The sequence below is a fragment of the Bombus terrestris genome, chromosome 14 (assembly GCF_910591885.1).
Source record: "Bombus terrestris chromosome 14, iyBomTerr1.2, whole genome shotgun sequence".
Classification (NCBI taxonomy): domain Eukaryota; kingdom Metazoa; phylum Arthropoda; class Insecta; order Hymenoptera; family Apidae; genus Bombus; species Bombus terrestris.
In genome coordinates, this window is record NC_063282.1 from 5,384,166 (window position 1) to 5,400,570 (window position 16,405).

The following is a 16,405-nucleotide window of genomic DNA, read 5'->3' on the forward strand; positions in this document are numbered from 1 at the left end:
ACCTTCGGTTAATATCTCATTCATAGCATTATGCTACACCAGTTTCCGTTCTGCGATCATGGGTTGCTGTAAAAGTACCATTCCCGAGAAAAGATAGTTTCGTTGAGATATTAATTATTTTTCGTTTGAACGCCGACATTAAAATTTCTTTCTCATTTCTCGAAGGTAAGAACTCACACTTCCAGAACCGTATGATTTATGAAAAAAAATAGTGACATCGATAATCAATAACAAGTTGAATAAAATGGAAACATACCGATTATAAAACAGCTTTGTGACGCCTCTTTCTTTTCCGTATGACGTCTTTTTCTTCAGTTTCTTTCTTGTTTTGATAGAAATATGTTCTTGAAGGTTAATACAAGCTTTTTTTTTTCAATGAATTTGAAGACGAAAAAATTTGTATCTTGATATTTTTACACGTACGTATGATATTTACGTCGACGTAATAGAGTTTATATACAGTCTTGTATTTTTGTTAATTATTCATTTTTATCGTAAACTGAAGTTATTTATGTAACATTTTAAATAGCCTATCGTAGTCAGTGAATATTTATAAACTGTAATAATAATAACAATAAGATATATGTAAAATATCTTGTATAGACTTCATAAATTAATGGATAATTATTAATATTACTAATGACATTATTTAACTTACAGTTTACTAATTTCACTTTATAGTGTATATACTTAATTCATATGTAATATATTATAGATGAAATTATTTTTTATACATGTATATTAATGTTAACTTTGTTGAATTTATATATGATTTAATGTATTTCAGGGTAGTTCCTTTTAATAAATGGACAAATATATTAATCTATAATGGAAGGCCCATTAGAAGTAAAAGATTCGACCGCAGGTGCAGAAGAACCTATTAAATCAGAAGTACCTGTGCAGAATCCAGATAGCAGTGATCGGAGTGATGGTGCAGTATCACCTCCGCCAAATTGTAGCATTTGTTTGGGCAAATTAGTGAATACCTCATTCACTGATAGTTGCCTTCATCAATTTTGTTTTACTTGTTTACTTCAATGGTCTAAAATAAAGACAGAATGTCCATTATGTAAGCAGACATTCAAATCCATCATACACAATGTTAGATCAGAAGAAGATTATGACCAGTATCATGTACCTAGAGAATTTGCCACTTTTGATCTTAATTTTGAATTGGGTCATGCTATGGATGTTGGCACTCATCGTTTTCATTATAGGTATCATGTAAATCTTAATCTAAGATTAATATTTAATATTAAATATATAACAATGTCATAAACAAATGAATTAAATCATTGTAGAACAACTATGACAGGACATCACAGACGCTCACATGAAATAGTGCTTAATCCAGAACAGGTTGCAAGAAGAGAACAATTACCTAGCATAGCACCACAAGTTCCAATAGGAGAGCGCTTACGTAGACGTGTAAATCCAGCCGATTATCGTCGCACCATTTATAGGCTCGGAATTTGGGCTACTGCATTACCAGATGTATTTGGTCGCTTTCGCGAATGTAGTGCTGATTTTTATCGGTAAGTATTAGTACTTGGTACTATTTATACATTATTTGCATAAAAAATCAATATAACGTTTTCTTATTCTGTTTAAGGAGAGAACCGAGAGAATTAAACCGACTTATACCATGGTTAAATAGAGAATTGCAAGTATTACTTAATAACAATTCTTCACTTGTTGCATATGTATTAAGTATCATATTGGATGCTCTTAGTCACTATGATATCAGAAGCCCAGAATTTCGAGAGTTAGTACGCCCTCATTTCAGCACATATACAGACCACTTTGTACATGAATTACTTAATTATGCGCGAACTAATTTCGATTTAGTTGGCTATGATCAATCCGTAACTTATTTACCACAAGGTAGGTGATATAGTTCCATTACTTATTTGTATATCATGTGTGATACTTTACACCTTTTCTTTCCAAAATTAGTAATATTCATTATAGGATTGTCAAATGAATATGTATCACATATTTTGTCACCTGCATCTAGCAGTACTAGCACTAGTTCTGATGATTCAGATGTGCGAGTTCTAGATGAAGCAATCGATCTTAGAATGAACACAGATATGCCTAGTGTAGGACCACATACGATTAATATGCCTGGTAAAACTCTCATTTGCTTTTCTTTGTTTCACATCGTTATTTTACATGATATTAAAATGTAAAGTATTTTTTTAATTAGGTCCAAGTACCGTAGCACAAACGTTTCAATTGGAAATCCCATACAATGTACCAGATGTATTAACTATTTCCTCTGATTCCTCCATATCAGATAATGATTGCGAAGTGATTGGTTATGTGAAACCTCGTCATGAAAGAACTCCAGAAATCATAGAATTACTTTCATCTGATCCTGAAGAAATAAACATTTCTCACATATCAAATGATAACGCTCAGTAAGTGAAAATATTATATTTCAGAACACTTGACATCAATCGAAAACATAGTTATGTTATTTTAATGTCATTATTAGAGTTCCAGCACCTGCTTCATATGAAGATATTGTCCAACCTAGTACATCTCACAGTATTAAGAACCGAGCATTGGCATCATCATCTAACGAAAGTAATTCTGATTCAGACAGCGATTACAATTTCCGAAGAAGCAGAAAATATCAAAGTCGTACTAGAAAACATACGAAAAGAAGTACAACTAGTAAAAGGCGCAAGCGATCTATAGAAACAAGAGTTCGTAATCGAACGAGTAGGAATTTATCCAGTTCAGGCGAAAGTGACGCTAGAAAAAAGGCATCGAAGAGGAATACTCAACGGCCGTCGAAAAGAAGATTAAGTAGTAGTAGTAGTGACAGCAGTTCTCACGAAATCGAATCAAAACCTTTGGATGAAAAAAAATCGCGAACTTTACAATATTCTACGAAAGGCACTGTACGGGTTCGTAAAGATTTAATTAAGAAAGAAACTCGATATTCAGATGATGAATCATTCAGTAGTAATAGTACTGATTCAGACGAAGTTATGAAGAATGTGAAATCTCGTACACTGCGAAAATCTAAAAGGAAATACGCCACTAGTTCAAGTGATTTTGATACGAGCAGAAATGAGAAGATAATTAGAACAAGAGGTAAAACTAGGCAAGTATCAGATACAAAAGAAGCTCACCGAAAAGAGTCAAGATACAAGAGTGATCGACAATCTGAGTCTAGAAGTAGCAGTGTATCTTCTTATGCATCCCAAAAAGAAAAAAAAGATAGTTCTAGAAGACGGGAATCTCAACGAGATATAAGTGATAATGACAGCTCTTGGACAACCAGAGACGTGTTAAGAAAAGATCGTGAATTTAAATCCAAGACAAGAGAAGTAATTCTAAGTAGTTCAGATTCCGATGGAGATTTTAGGTCGCACAGTCAATGCAGTAATTATTCAAATAAATCGTATACACGTAAAAAAAAATCGAAGCATAAAGATAGGCATAAAAGTAAAAAGAGGAAACGATCCAGCAGTAGAACACATAGTTCATCAAATCGATCACGACTAACTCGCCGACATCCAGCTTGAAATTGAAATATAATATTGAAACATTCCGATTCGAAAAATGATTTAATTAGAAAAAGAAATAAACGTGTGTAACTCCTACAAAATTTGCAAGGGGTTACAAAAGATCTCAGGGTAACACCAAATCAAAATTGATGAAAATAATGATGCATTTGATTGTTAATTGGCTTGGATTCAAAACGATATCGCTGAATTTAATAATTAAAACCATTTAACGATTACCTATTTAATTGAAGGTTACTAATGAATTTCTTTAAACTATCATGTGTACGTGAAATACAACAACGATAAAACATGATGAATTCACATTAATTTTCGATATATTCATTTGTTCATCATCATCAATATGGTTATAAGGGTGCAGAGACATTTAACATTTCTAAATGAAAACATATTGCATTATATGAAATATTATTTTATTTCTCTATATTTTTAATGAAAATGGCTTCCACATGTGTTGTAAAATATATGAAAATTGTGTATAAAGTACTGACGTAAAATTACAGGTTTTATTTATAATTTTTTCTAATGTATAAATTGTTTACATAAAAGATGCGACCAAACTTAATGTGTTAAAATTTATGTTAAATTTTGGGCAATATATGGAAAAGAAAATATTCTGCATAAACACGTACGAACATATATATATATATATATGTATATATGTGTGTGTATATATATATATCACTATTACTTTCATAAAGGAACTACAGTCCTTATTATATTTCCCTACGACTTTAATTCCCAAAGAATGTTTGTAAATATATTTGTATGTTATAAGCTAATAATTTAATTAAAACTTTACACAGATATAATTTTTTGTAAAGTACGTAGATTTAGAAGTGCTATATGTAAAATTATACATGTTATGTATGAATCATAAAGTAATTAGTTTATAACAGATAATATTGTTTCCTCTTTTTTTTTTTAAGTAATGTTCTGAGGTAAAATGTGGGAGAATGAAAATAATACTTTTAAATTATTCAAAAGACTGAATTTTCCTTACATCATATATTTTTCTCAAAACATAACAGTTTTTTTACATTAATCAAATTTTGATTTATGTAAAATGCACTCCTTGCGCGTTAAATGCATGTAAGAGGCTAAAAATTTTAATATAAAATTAATCTTACAGTTATGATTATTAAAATAATTCATATAACATTCGTATACCTGATAAAATCATCTATATCCATAGTTCTTGCACGTTTATTTTCTGCATCCGCTTTTTGTAAAATATCATTTATCATTTCCTTGATATTAAATCCCTCTGGAATTTCCTACATATCATAAAACAAAAAGTTTTGTAACATTTAAACTAATATTCTTGTAATACCTATTACATCTTTGATTACCTTGTTATTCAAACTACAATGAAGCTTGTAATTTTTCTCCAACATTGTTAAGACTGTAGTTTGTTTAAATGCTGCTGAGAGAGTTTTATTTTTTCTGACAAATGCAATTCGTGTTAAACCATCCCATTCTTGGTAATTAATTGGAGGTGGTGGATTACGTGGTTCTATTCTAACTACATTTGACTCTACTTTTGGTGGTGGTCTAAAATTGTTTTTCCCTACTTTCATAAGCAAGTCCACTCGTGCTAACAACTGAGTATTTATACTTAAACGACAATATAATTTATCTCCTGGTTTAGCTACTAAACGTTCAGCAAACTCTCTTTGAAACATAAGTACAGCACATCTGCAAAAAATAATGTGCTAAGTCCATTTCTGCTTGTATTCCCTGTATGTTAAAAATTTATAATTTTTCAAATATCAATAAATAAATTTTTAAACAAACTGAACATACCTGAACAGTGGCCTATGTAAAAGTAATTTGAATACTAAAGGTGATGATATCTGATATGGTATATTGGCAACACATAAATCAAAAAATGGTAAGTCTGTTTTCAAGACATCGCCTATCATAATTTGTAATTTTGACTGATAAATTGTACCTTGCACACGTTTCTGTAACTCAGCTACCATTCGAGCATCCAATTCACATGCTATTACTTTTTTAGCTTTGTCCAGTAATTTTACTGTCATATTACCAGTACCTGGACCTATTTCTAATACAACATCTGTTGGTCTAACTGCCGCTTTTTCAACCATACTTTGAATAACAAGCGGATTTTTTAGAATATGTTGTCCAATATTCGTATTAAATAAAATTCCTGGAAAATTAATGTATTATTAAAAATTAATCACTCCACAAGAAAAATACATATTATAGATATATCATACCCTGTTTTGCGACTTCTTTATGAATACGAGTTGTTTTTTGCGTGTGTACTTTCGGCATTTTATTTATTTTATTTATATTTCAAATTTTATGCAAAATATTATAAAAAAATTAATCATAAAATTCATCACATGTCAATAATAAACACTGAACGAGGAAAACCACATTCTTAATTAAAATAGATTGTGATATGAAAGGAATAACTCATTTCTCTATATGGACGTTTTCAACTCCCTCTTGTGTGATGTAGTAAAATTAGAATTACGTGTACTAGTGAATGTTTCTTATTAAATTTCTTTGATTATTTAATATCAAATATTATGAGTTGTATAAGTTGAGGATATGTAAAAGAAATGCATTTGTCTATTAAAGGTGCATATCGATTAATTATTGATTAAAAAAGCCTAATTTTCTAACAAAGTGGCCAAACTGCTAATGAACGTAGAGAAAAGCGTTTACCTATATTCTGCATTAACATGGACGTAAATCTGTCATTTTGATAATTATATAGTTAAGGTTATAAGCAACGAATTATTGCAATATTATTTAAGTTTTATCAAGCATGTTTATTTAATGAAGCTTGATAATAATTATCAGTGAACGCATGTAATCATTGACTTTCTTATTGCGTGAAATATTCACTCTAATGATACGACATAAATTTAAGTTTGACGAGTGGTCTATCATTTTGCAGGAATAAAATTTTGCAATGCAAAGGCTTAATCTTGAGATTCTAAATTGGTGACGTTATGGAGCTAAAAGTATGGGTAGAAGGAATACAGCGTATTGTATGTGGTGTTACAGAAACCACTACATGTCAGGTTAGTTATATTTTTTAATATCACAATTGCGTTGGATGATGTAATATTTATAATTTTAAACACTGAATTCCATACTTTAATAATTTAATAGAAGCATAGTCTGTATAATAAAATGTAACTTTTAGGATGTAGTATATGCTCTTGCCCATGCAACGGGCCAAACAGGTAGATTTACTTTAATAGAAAGGTGGAGAACTAACGAACGTCTTTTAGCTCCATATGAGAATCCTTTAAAGGTATTAATGCATTCAATTTTTAAAGAATTAATTTATAACTTATATGGGTTTGTATAATAATATAAACTTTTTTAATAAGATTCTGATGAAATGGGGAGAATATTCTTCAGAAGTTCAATTGATATTAAGACGTTCTACTCCAGAAAATAATAAGGCTTCTAGTTCATTAGGAACTCGTTTAAACCATGGTACACGATCAAATGGTGTGATGAGTTCTGCCTCAGAACATAATAGTGCACAAGATGATGCTAAAAATACCACAACTCCAAATTCCGAATTTGATGACTTACAAGGATGTCTTGATAGAAATCGTGACATCAGAAAATCACTAACGTTTGGAGGATTACATGGACATGTTATGGAAAATAATACAGAAGTAAATAATATTTAAATTATATTGTGCATTCTCATAACTAATTGTGTGTAATATCTTTTCATATTTTATATTTATATTTTAGATTCAGATGGAAAATGTTGCCATAGTTCAACCTACGTTGCATTTAAAAAATAAGGAATTGAATATAAGAAAAAATATGCAAAAACCAGCTCAGTCTCCTACCCGTGCTAGTAGCAGTGAAAGTAACACACATTTATCACAAAAGAAAGTGCGTGAAGTTCCCCCATATAGGGATCCTCCAGGTCCAGCTTCACCACCTTTAAGAACTTTACCCCCATACAGAGATCCTCCACCACCTAATTTAAATAGTCCTGGAAGATCACAGTTTCAATCTAGTACAAATATTGGAAGTCCTCATGTTCATAAAGAAGATCAACCATCTTCCAGTAATTCTGTCAAACTAAAGAGAAATCTTATTCAGGTTCTACAGACAAGATATTTTTTAAATATATACACAAATATAAATAGTTAGATCAATACATTGGTATACACAGATATAGATAGCTAGATCAATATGTTGGTGTAGACATAATATAATGATAACAATAATATAGTTATTGCAATTAATGCTGTTAATCCTTCTTGTATGTTTAGGAATTTCAAGAAACAAAAGGGCAAGCTCAATCTGTAAACCAATTATCTGGTCAAGCTCAAAATATGGTTACAGTTGCTTACACTCAACGCTATGTTGAACTTATTAGACTAGTCAATAAACAACGCGATACTATTAATGCACAGCAAGCGGATCTTACTAAAGTACGAATTACGTAATTATATATTTAGTTATATTTTTAATAATTTAATCGTGACAAAATTTTTAAACATGTATTTCATAATTTATCTTCAGTTTGATGCTGAAATATTATATTGGGAAACTAAAAATAGAGAACAAATGCATCAGATGGATTTCATTTCTCAGGAAGTGAATCGCATGGAAACTACAGGACGTCTTATTGAAGAACAGGTATGTATTTCATACAATATGAAAATACTTTGTATAATTATCATGATTGTAATAGTGTTTGTTTCTATTATTTTATTTTTATTTTATTTTATTATTGCTTAATCCGTGCCTTTCGGCTTTGGACGAGCTTTTAGTTTTACATCTCTCTTACCTATTTCGCTTCTTATATATCTACCTCCCCTCCTATCCACTCTATTGTATTGCACTCCCTTAATTATTCTGTCTCTAAAACTGTGGCAACTTTTGGGCTTTTGACTCCTTGCTGTGCTTCCTTATTGTTATTCCTCCTCATCTTGTATTGCCCTTCTCTTCTCTATTATTGCTTTTAGTTCTGTTAGTCCTTCTCCAGTCTCATTTAGTATTTTTTCTGTGTCCTTTGGTCCTCCTGTTATTTCACATTCTTCTATTACATGTCTCAGGTCTTCTTTCCTTTTACATAGTCTGCATCTTTTTTCTCCCTCTTCTTTCCAATATTCCCTTGCTTTGGTCTCGTTTCCACATCTGAATCTTGCTAATATTTTTCTGTCCTTCCATTTCATCCTCCCTTCTAAGTATTTTGGTAACTCTTCTTGTAATAATGTTTGTTTTTATAGCTAAAAGAACTAGCACATGTCGAAGAAGAAAGTGAAATAGTTAGACAACAAGAAAAGACATTAAAATCAGAAATTACTTTACTGAGATCAAAACTTGCGAATTGTGAGACAGAATTACTTCAGTGCAAAAATAAAATTAGGTAAAAGATTATAAGCTTAACTTTTTTGATATAGCACAAATTTAATTGTGTTCTTTTGCATTGCAGATTAGTTATGGAAGAACTTGCTATAGAACAACATAATATAAGTCGTGAAACAGATGAAAGACAAATAATGGAACGTAAAATCATTACTGAAGTCGAACATCTTCAAAATGAAGTAGAACAAGCTAAACGTTCTGCTGAACTAGCTTCCCAATGTGCGGAAACATTAAAATTGGAAGTAGTAAGTTTAGAGTCAGCAATTGTTGAGAAAAAATTACAAGTAGAACGATTAGTAGCGGATATGAAAGAAGCTAATTTACAAAGTCTTGCTGTTGCTTGTCAAGATGAACAAGTCAAATCATTATTTGAAGGTATTTGTGACTTAAATTAAAATGTAACTGAAAATGTTAATTAATTTATCGATTTCTATATATAGGTACCCATAAACCTGGTAGTACGCGTAAAATGATAGGTTCACCAAGACAATTGGAGACTGCGGTACCTACGAGTAAAAATCCACATGGTGTTTGGGTATAAACATATATTATTCGACATACTTTGAGATATCGAACGTAATATTTTTTATTTTTAATACAGTAAGCAATTAAATATTTCATGTAGGGTTACATGTGCAGTTTGCACCTCTAGTAAAATCAATGTAAGTGAATAAGATATTTTACTTTCGTACTGTTTATGTATACACTAATTATTTTTATCTACTGGCCATATAATTTTGAACAAGCTTAAGTAATAAGTATAAGTCTTATTAATAGTCTTAAACATTATTTGTATATATCCAAGACAAAAGAAAAAATATTGGACAATACATTTATCCAAAGTATCACAATTATAAATCATGCGACCTACTTGCATGATATAATTTAAGTAAATGTACTTATAAATTGTTGCAAATTTCATGGAATTATTACTTGAGATAAGATTATATATTTTCTATAATCAAAATGATTCTGTGAATTAAGAGCATTTACATATTAGTGCACTATACAATATTAATTTAATTTGCACTTAAAATATTAATGTAGTACACATATGTTGTGTATCTTGTACATATCCTTAAAAGCATGTGATAATGAAATCTGAAATATTCTACTCTATCTTCTGTTGAAGTATGTTAATTTACTTCAACTTTATTTCTAAACATTTAAGAATCTATTATTCAAATCTCATTTCAAAATTGAGTTCATTCTATTTTATCAACCAAACTTAACCCTATATAAAAAATCTGATTGTGTTTGATTGTATTTGATTGTAGTTTTAAATGAAAAAATCGCTTCATTTTACATGATAACAGTCTTCATTGATTTATATGTGCATATAAATTATATTATTAGTGCATATCATAGCATCTTCACACTGCCATTATTAGTAATGATCTTTTAAGTATGATACTACGATTAAGTTTACTTCGTATGTAATTTCATTTTTACAAAATCTACATACTCTTGGAGTATGTAATTATTTCATTGTCGATAATACTGATCTGTTTTTTACAACGTGTCTACCAAAGTGTGTTAATTTTTTATTAGAAATAAACATATATTGTATAATAAAATATACAAATAAAAGATAAAATTTAATTAAAAGTTGAAATGGAATTGTTTATTGATCTATTTAGATCTATTGATCTATGTAATTTTACAAAAAGACATCTAATGTATATACCCTAATTATAGGGTTGTAAGAAGTGTAAAACAATAGCTCACAGTTTCGCGCGCTTTTTAATTCGTTACTTCATAGCGTCATAAAAGCAATATATACCGGGATCATTTAATCCTTTGTTTAGAATTATACACATATACATAAGTGAAAGAAAAAATTACTGCTAAATAATCGAGTAAATGTTCGAAATGTGTTTATACTTTTAATATAATATTTATTAATCATTTATTACGTCTTCAATTAAGTAGAATTCAAATAACAACAGTTGTTTTCTACATTCTTCAAGCAAATATGAGTCTCTGGGTAGATAAATATCGTCCAACAGCACTTGGAAAATTGGATTATCATAAAAAACAAGCAGACTATTTAAAAAACATGGTAATATTGCCTTAAAATATAGTTAAAATATGTTCATTAAATAGTAAGTTAGAGAATAGGTTATACTAGAAGTATGTTATTTATTTTTTTTTTGTAATATCATTGAATATAAACGTGTTCAAATAACTTATAATTATAATTTTAGATACAAAAAGGAGATTTTCCACATTTATTAGTTTATGGACCATCAGGGGCAGGAAAAAAGACCCGTATAATGTGTATTATAAGAGAATTATATGGAAGTGGTGTTGACAGATTAAGAATGGAAACTATGACATTTGAAGTAAGATATATTTTTATATATTTAGTTTGATTCTGAAAATGATAACTTTATGATTTCAGACACCTTCCAAGAAGAAGCTAGAGATAACAACAATAAGTAGCAACTATCACATTGAAGTAAACCCAAGCGATGTTGGTATACATGATAGGGTAGTAGTGATGGACTTGGTGAAAACAACAGCTCAAACTCATCAAATAGATCCCAGTGGACAAAAAGAATTTAAAGGTAAATTTTCAAATTTCATTTAACGATTGATCATTATTTAATTTTGTGCATTCTTTAATAGCTATAATTTTTTATTAGTGGTATTACTGACTAATGTGGATCAACTTACAAAAGAGGCACAACATGCTCTTCGAAGAACAATGGAGAAATATGTCACTACATGTAGGCTAATACTTTGTGCAAATTCAACATCTCGTGTTCTGCCAGCTATCAGATCACGATGTTTAGGAATTAGAGTTCCAGCACCATCAATATCAGATATAAAAGATATTTTGCATTCAATTTGTAAACGCGAAGGTTTAACTTTACCAGATGAACTGGCTACAAGATTGGCTGAATGTAGTGGCAGAAATCTCAGACGAGCGATATTAATGCTTGAAGCTTGTAAAGTTGAGCAGTAAGTATATTCATCCATCAATAAATTTGTTTTGATACATTTAACTAAAACAGTATATCACTTTATTCACTTTTTATCTTTAGATATCCATTTACTGCAGACCAAAGTATTACAGAACCAGATTGGCAAGTGTATATTCGTAATACAGCAAATATGATGGTCAGTGAACAGAATCCAAAAAAGCTTCTTACAATAAGAAACAGGCTCTATGAATTATTAACACATGCTATACCATGTGATTTAATATTTAAGGGTCTTTTACAAGAATGTATAAAAAATTGTGATCTTCAGCTAAAAATTGAAATTGCAACAGTTGCAGCAGAATATGAACATAGAATGCACAGAGGATCAAAACCAATTTTCCATTTAGAAGCATTTGTCGCACGATTTATGGCAATTTACAAAAAATTTATCGATTCATCTCTTGAAGGTTTTGTGTGATATATTTATTCACATATTTGCATGTATTAAAATATAATTTTTAAATCAGTTCATACATTCGTAAATTATTTTGTATTTACTATTATAAATTAACTACTAATAATATCTATTTTTGGTTTTTGTCATAAATTAGATATAATTTCGAAAGTACAAGATGGAACACATTAATCTAACAGTACAATTAATTTTCAATAGAAATTATATCAATGTGACAATATAATTGTTTAAATTTACATTGCGGCAAGAGCAATAGCAGAAATTGTTGATAATGCAATTACCGCATAACCAGTGCTATACACTTCCTTAATTGAAAGAAACATTCCTAAATCCCAAGCCTATAAACAAGATTTTATTAATAACAAAAAAATATTAATTAGAAACATATATAAATCCAATAGTTTTTAAGAAACTTTAATTACCAAGTGACGAAATCCATTAAATACATGATACGTAGCAGGTAAAGCAAGCAAAGTTTTTCCCGTGAAAAGAACAGGTGCAGACAAACCTAAATTTGTAATGATTTCTATGAGGCAAGGAATACCACCTGGGATAAGTAATGTTCCTGCAATTACAACAAAAATTATTTGTTTACAGATTTTTATTTCTAGCTTTATTCTGCAGAGATGAATAATAATTTTACCTATACCAAGCAACATGGCATAACTTGATAATATCATGCCTGTTGTACGATGTGTAATTGAAAGAAAAGATGTTAATTGAATTTGGTAAATGGACAAATGTGGTGACATGGGTCTTTTAAGGCGCATGTTTTTCTCATCATGGGTTTCGCAAATTGTACTTCCCGTGAACAGTGGTTTAGATATGGCAACATTTCGTGGGCTAGAAAATTACTTTCATAATTTCATTTATAAAAAGCATAAATGACATTTAAATAGAGCGAAGGTTACATATTATGTAATAAATTACCTGGAGGTATATAAATTCCGGAAAGTACAAGGATTGATGCTTCGCCGGCAAAGCAATCTAAACAAAAACAATTTTTAACATTAGTCTTATTAAATACAACAAAATTTGTTAAAAAAGTTCAGCGACAGTTCACTACCTCATATAACACAGCGCCATGTTCATGTGACTATATTCGTAATTCTAAATTCTAAACGTACATACATAGATGTTGAAGTATATGAACAGTGATATAAATTATGTGTCTTTTTATAGTATTTATTCTGGCTATTTGGCTTAGACAAAATTGCGTAATATAAGTAATTCGATTAGATAAAAGTTAAAAAAATTATCTCATATTGGGACATATGATTTCTATAGTCTGCCTAACAAGGCGAGATAGTAAACGTAAACAAAATTTGATTGCTGCGACTATAACTATTGCTGACTAGTGTCAGTCTAGTCAGCAATTATAGATTATATATGTCTTTCATACCGATATTATTTTTTACTTATTACTAAGTAAATTATTTTATTAATGAGACAGTAGAGAAGACTAGAAAATTTAGTGTTTTATCTATTGCAATAAACGAAGATATTCTTCGTCATCGTCACTTGAAAATAAGGCTTCATAGGGGACAAATCATATGCATATAGTATAGCCACCTTATGGTTTGCAAGTATGTAAGCTTTCTGTGGTATCGTTCTTTACTGTGAATCCCGGCTCGTGCCTAGCATTTTTCATTCAAAGATCGTTATTGCATTTTTGATCTCAAAGTACAATATATTGGTTAGAAATTATTAATTTTTAGGTCATCGTGAAAAAATATAGACATAACTGCAGTAAATAATATTATACAATAAAATGAACGAATTTAAGTTGCCTAAAGCTCCTAATGGTATTGGAGTTGCCGCTTCATGCCTTGCAGCGGTCGGCGTGACGGGTTATGGCTTTTGGAAATCTATGTATACAGGTTTGGTTTACACAATTTACTAAAGAAAGAAAGAAAAATTAATATTTATATATTATAAATAATATATACAAATTATTATCGATATGTATGTATATATATATAAAATTTGATAAAAAATTAATGAAAAAAATAAAATTTAAAGCAAAAAACATTTGCTTTTAAACATTTGTAGTTATATGATTATGTCTTATTTCAGTGGAAGCTGGTCATAGAGCAATTATATTCTCTCGTTTGGGAGGAATCCAACAAGATATATTAACTGAAGGTCTTCATTTTCGTATTCCATGGTTTCATTGGCCAATTATTTACGACATTAGAAGTAGGCCTAGGAAATTATCTTCCCCTACAGGATCCAAAGATTTACAAATGGTCAATATTTCTCTTCGTGTGCTGTCTCGTCCTGATGCAACTATGTTACCATCAATGTATCGTCATTTAGGTCTTGATTATGATGAAAAGGTTGGTGTAAAATATCAAAATATTTTCATATTAAAATTTCAATAAAATTGTTATTGAGATATAATTGTTTGTGTTTTAGGTTTTGCCAAGTATTTGTAATGAAGTATTAAAATCAGTTGTAGCAAAGTTTAATGCATCTCAGCTAATTACGCAGAGACAACAGGTTTCAAATTTAGTAAGAAAAGAATTAACTGAACGTGCTAGAGATTTTAATATTGTCTTAGATGATGTGTCAATAACTGAATTAAGTTTTGGTAAAGAATATACAGCTGCTGTAGAATCTAAGCAAGTTGCTCAACAGGAGGCGCAAAGAGCTGCATTCTTCGTAGAAAAAGCAAAACAGGAGAAACAACAAAAAATTGTTCAAGCAGAGGGTGAAGCAGAAGCTGCCAAAATGATATCCTTTAAAAAACAATATAAATAATTATAATGTTGCATATATTCTTTTTGAATGGAAATATCCTTAACTCCAGTGTACCTTGGCTTGGCTCTTAGTCAAAACCCAGGTTATTTAAAATTACGAAAAATCCGTGCAGCACAAAACATTTCTCGCACGGTAATTATAGAAAAATTCTGTTTTTTATAATGATTTATCGAAATATTATATAATAAACGTAATTTTTGTTTTAGATTGCTAATTCTCCCAATCGTTTGTATCTTAGTGGTAATGGCTTGATGCTAAATATTCAAGATCCATCATTTGATGATTCATCAGACAAACTGAAAAGTAAGAAATAAAGACGATAAAATATTTTTTCATACGTATCATATGTAATATGATTTTCAACATTATACATGTAGATAACAAAAGAAATTATTAAAAAGATTCATTAGATGATTGTAGATATAAAAATGTCACTGCACCTATTTCTTGTTATTTGTTTTAATATCCTGTGGTAAGGTGATGCTCGCTCGCAAATCTCGAGCTCCTGTTTTTTCAGGTGATAAAAGGCTGAGCTTGGGAAACTGGAATGATGCTATGCAAAGTGCTGTGAAAACTTTAAAATCTGAGCAACAAGCAACAGTGAAAACCAATGAAAGGCCATTAATTAGAGATTCTGTACCAATGTCTCCAGAAGAACAAGTATCTATTTTATTGGATTCTGCAGATGGTGGAGCAAAAATGATTGTTTCTTGATCTTGAACTTTTAATTCTATATTTAAAAAGAAATTGCGATGCGAGCTCATCTTCTCTAACATATTCCTCACCTAAATCTTGTTAATGTCATAGACTAGATGAAAATCTTTTTATTTTATATTAAAGAATTCATATTTTAATAATCTTTTAACAAGACGATATTACAAATTATCGACATAAGAAAATAAAGTTAATTTACAGTTTGTCCCCTTATCCTTCTTTTATTCTTAGAAATACAAATCATTTGATACTCGACAATCATGATCTTCGTCTGGACATTTATAATACAAATTTTATGATATAATATTCTAATTAATCATTTATTTAAAAGCGTAAGTGTTGAATGAACATCATTTCGGAATTATATAATATCTTTGTATCCTTGTTACTTAAAACTTATCTTTAAAAAATGGTAAGTTGTGGAACACACTTGGGAGGTGTGCTTCCGAAAAATTTTTGAATATGTATATGTGTATTTATTTTATTATTGTTTAGTCCGTGCCTTTCGGCTTTGGACGAACTTTCGGTTTTACATCTCTTATACCTATTTCGCTTCTTATATATTTATTTCCCCTCTTATCCACTCTTAT

General features: G+C 29.8%; 6 protein-coding genes across 12 annotated transcripts; 4 read left to right on the forward strand and 2 right to left on the reverse strand.

The window, feature by feature from the left end:
• The first annotated feature begins 8 nt into the window (after window positions 1–8).
• Window positions 9–4,445, forward strand: LOC100646483 (E3 ubiquitin-protein ligase Topors). 3 transcript variants are annotated; one of them, XM_048411942.1, is made up of 7 exons: window positions 9–165; window positions 788–1,217; window positions 1,302–1,535; window positions 1,613–1,884; window positions 1,957–2,130; window positions 2,210–2,423; window positions 2,501–4,445. In XM_048411942.1, exons 2-7 carry the CDS (start codon window positions 829–831, stop codon window positions 3,540–3,542), a joined length of 2,325 nt encoding a protein of 774 aa, XP_048267899.1. In that variant the 5' UTR covers window positions 9–165; window positions 788–828; the 3' UTR covers window positions 3,543–4,445. The 3 variants fall into 3 exon arrangements, with proteins under 3 accessions (XP_048267899.1, XP_012171546.2, XP_048267900.1); XM_012316156.3 differs by having other exon boundaries at window positions 1,972–2,130; XM_048411943.1 differs by lacking the exon at window positions 9–165 and adding an exon at window positions 272–419.
• A 90-nt stretch (window positions 4,446–4,535) lies between these two features.
• On the reverse strand, window positions 4,536–6,162 carry LOC100647079 (probable dimethyladenosine transferase). Its single transcript, XM_003400571.4, has 5 exons — window positions 5,786–6,162; window positions 5,349–5,715; window positions 4,895–5,240; window positions 4,713–4,819; window positions 4,536–4,642 (listed from the first exon to the last, which is right to left on the reverse strand). Exons 1-5 carry the CDS (start codon window positions 5,841–5,843, stop codon window positions 4,600–4,602), a joined length of 921 nt encoding a protein of 306 aa, XP_003400619.1. The 5' UTR covers window positions 5,844–6,162; the 3' UTR covers window positions 4,536–4,599.
• On the forward strand, window positions 6,030–9,629 carry LOC100646007 (ras association domain-containing protein 8). Of its 4 annotated transcripts, none has more exons than XM_012316174.3 (10): window positions 6,030–6,155; window positions 6,478–6,604; window positions 6,730–6,840; window positions 6,920–7,216; window positions 7,299–7,658; window positions 7,832–7,993; window positions 8,085–8,201; window positions 8,795–8,934; window positions 9,001–9,308; window positions 9,374–9,629. In XM_012316174.3, exons 2-10 carry the CDS (start codon window positions 6,533–6,535, stop codon window positions 9,472–9,474), a joined length of 1,668 nt encoding a protein of 555 aa, XP_012171564.1. In that variant the 5' UTR covers window positions 6,030–6,155; window positions 6,478–6,532; the 3' UTR covers window positions 9,475–9,629. The 4 variants fall into 4 exon arrangements, with proteins under 4 accessions (XP_012171564.1, XP_012171565.1, XP_003400611.1 ...); XM_012316175.3 differs by lacking the exon at window positions 6,030–6,155 and adding an exon at window positions 6,164–6,299; XM_003400563.4 differs by lacking the exon at window positions 6,030–6,155 and adding an exon at window positions 6,234–6,389.
• Window positions 9,630–10,755: 1,126 nt separating this feature from the next.
• LOC100651297 (replication factor C subunit 3) lies at window positions 10,756–12,394 on the forward strand. The gene is made up of 5 exons (XM_012316171.3): window positions 10,756–10,995; window positions 11,141–11,278; window positions 11,338–11,503; window positions 11,582–11,900; window positions 11,984–12,394. The coding sequence occupies exons 1-5, from the start codon at window positions 10,909–10,911 to the stop codon at window positions 12,339–12,341; spliced, it is 1,068 nt and encodes a 355-aa protein (XP_012171561.2). The 5' UTR covers window positions 10,756–10,908; the 3' UTR covers window positions 12,342–12,394.
• On the reverse strand, window positions 11,940–13,608 carry LOC100647436 (succinate dehydrogenase cytochrome b560 subunit, mitochondrial). The gene is made up of 5 exons (XM_003400574.4): window positions 13,405–13,608; window positions 13,269–13,325; window positions 12,982–13,181; window positions 12,761–12,903; window positions 11,940–12,676 (listed from the first exon to the last, which is right to left on the reverse strand). Exons 1-5 carry the CDS (start codon window positions 13,428–13,430, stop codon window positions 12,572–12,574), a joined length of 531 nt encoding a protein of 176 aa, XP_003400622.1. The 5' UTR covers window positions 13,431–13,608; the 3' UTR covers window positions 11,940–12,571.
• Window positions 13,609–13,748: 140 nt separating this feature from the next.
• On the forward strand, window positions 13,749–16,028 carry LOC100646602 (prohibitin-2). Of its 2 annotated transcripts, none has more exons than XM_020866402.2 (6): window positions 13,749–14,218; window positions 14,415–14,677; window positions 14,757–15,074; window positions 15,156–15,233; window positions 15,308–15,404; window positions 15,604–16,028. In XM_020866402.2, the coding sequence occupies exons 1-6, from the start codon at window positions 14,110–14,112 to the stop codon at window positions 15,813–15,815; spliced, it is 1,077 nt and encodes a 358-aa protein (XP_020722061.1). In that variant the 5' UTR covers window positions 13,749–14,109; the 3' UTR covers window positions 15,816–16,028. The 2 variants fall into 2 exon arrangements, with proteins under 2 accessions (XP_020722061.1, XP_020722063.1); XM_020866404.2 differs by having other exon boundaries at window positions 15,619–16,028.
• Window positions 16,029–16,405: the final 377 nt, after the last annotated feature.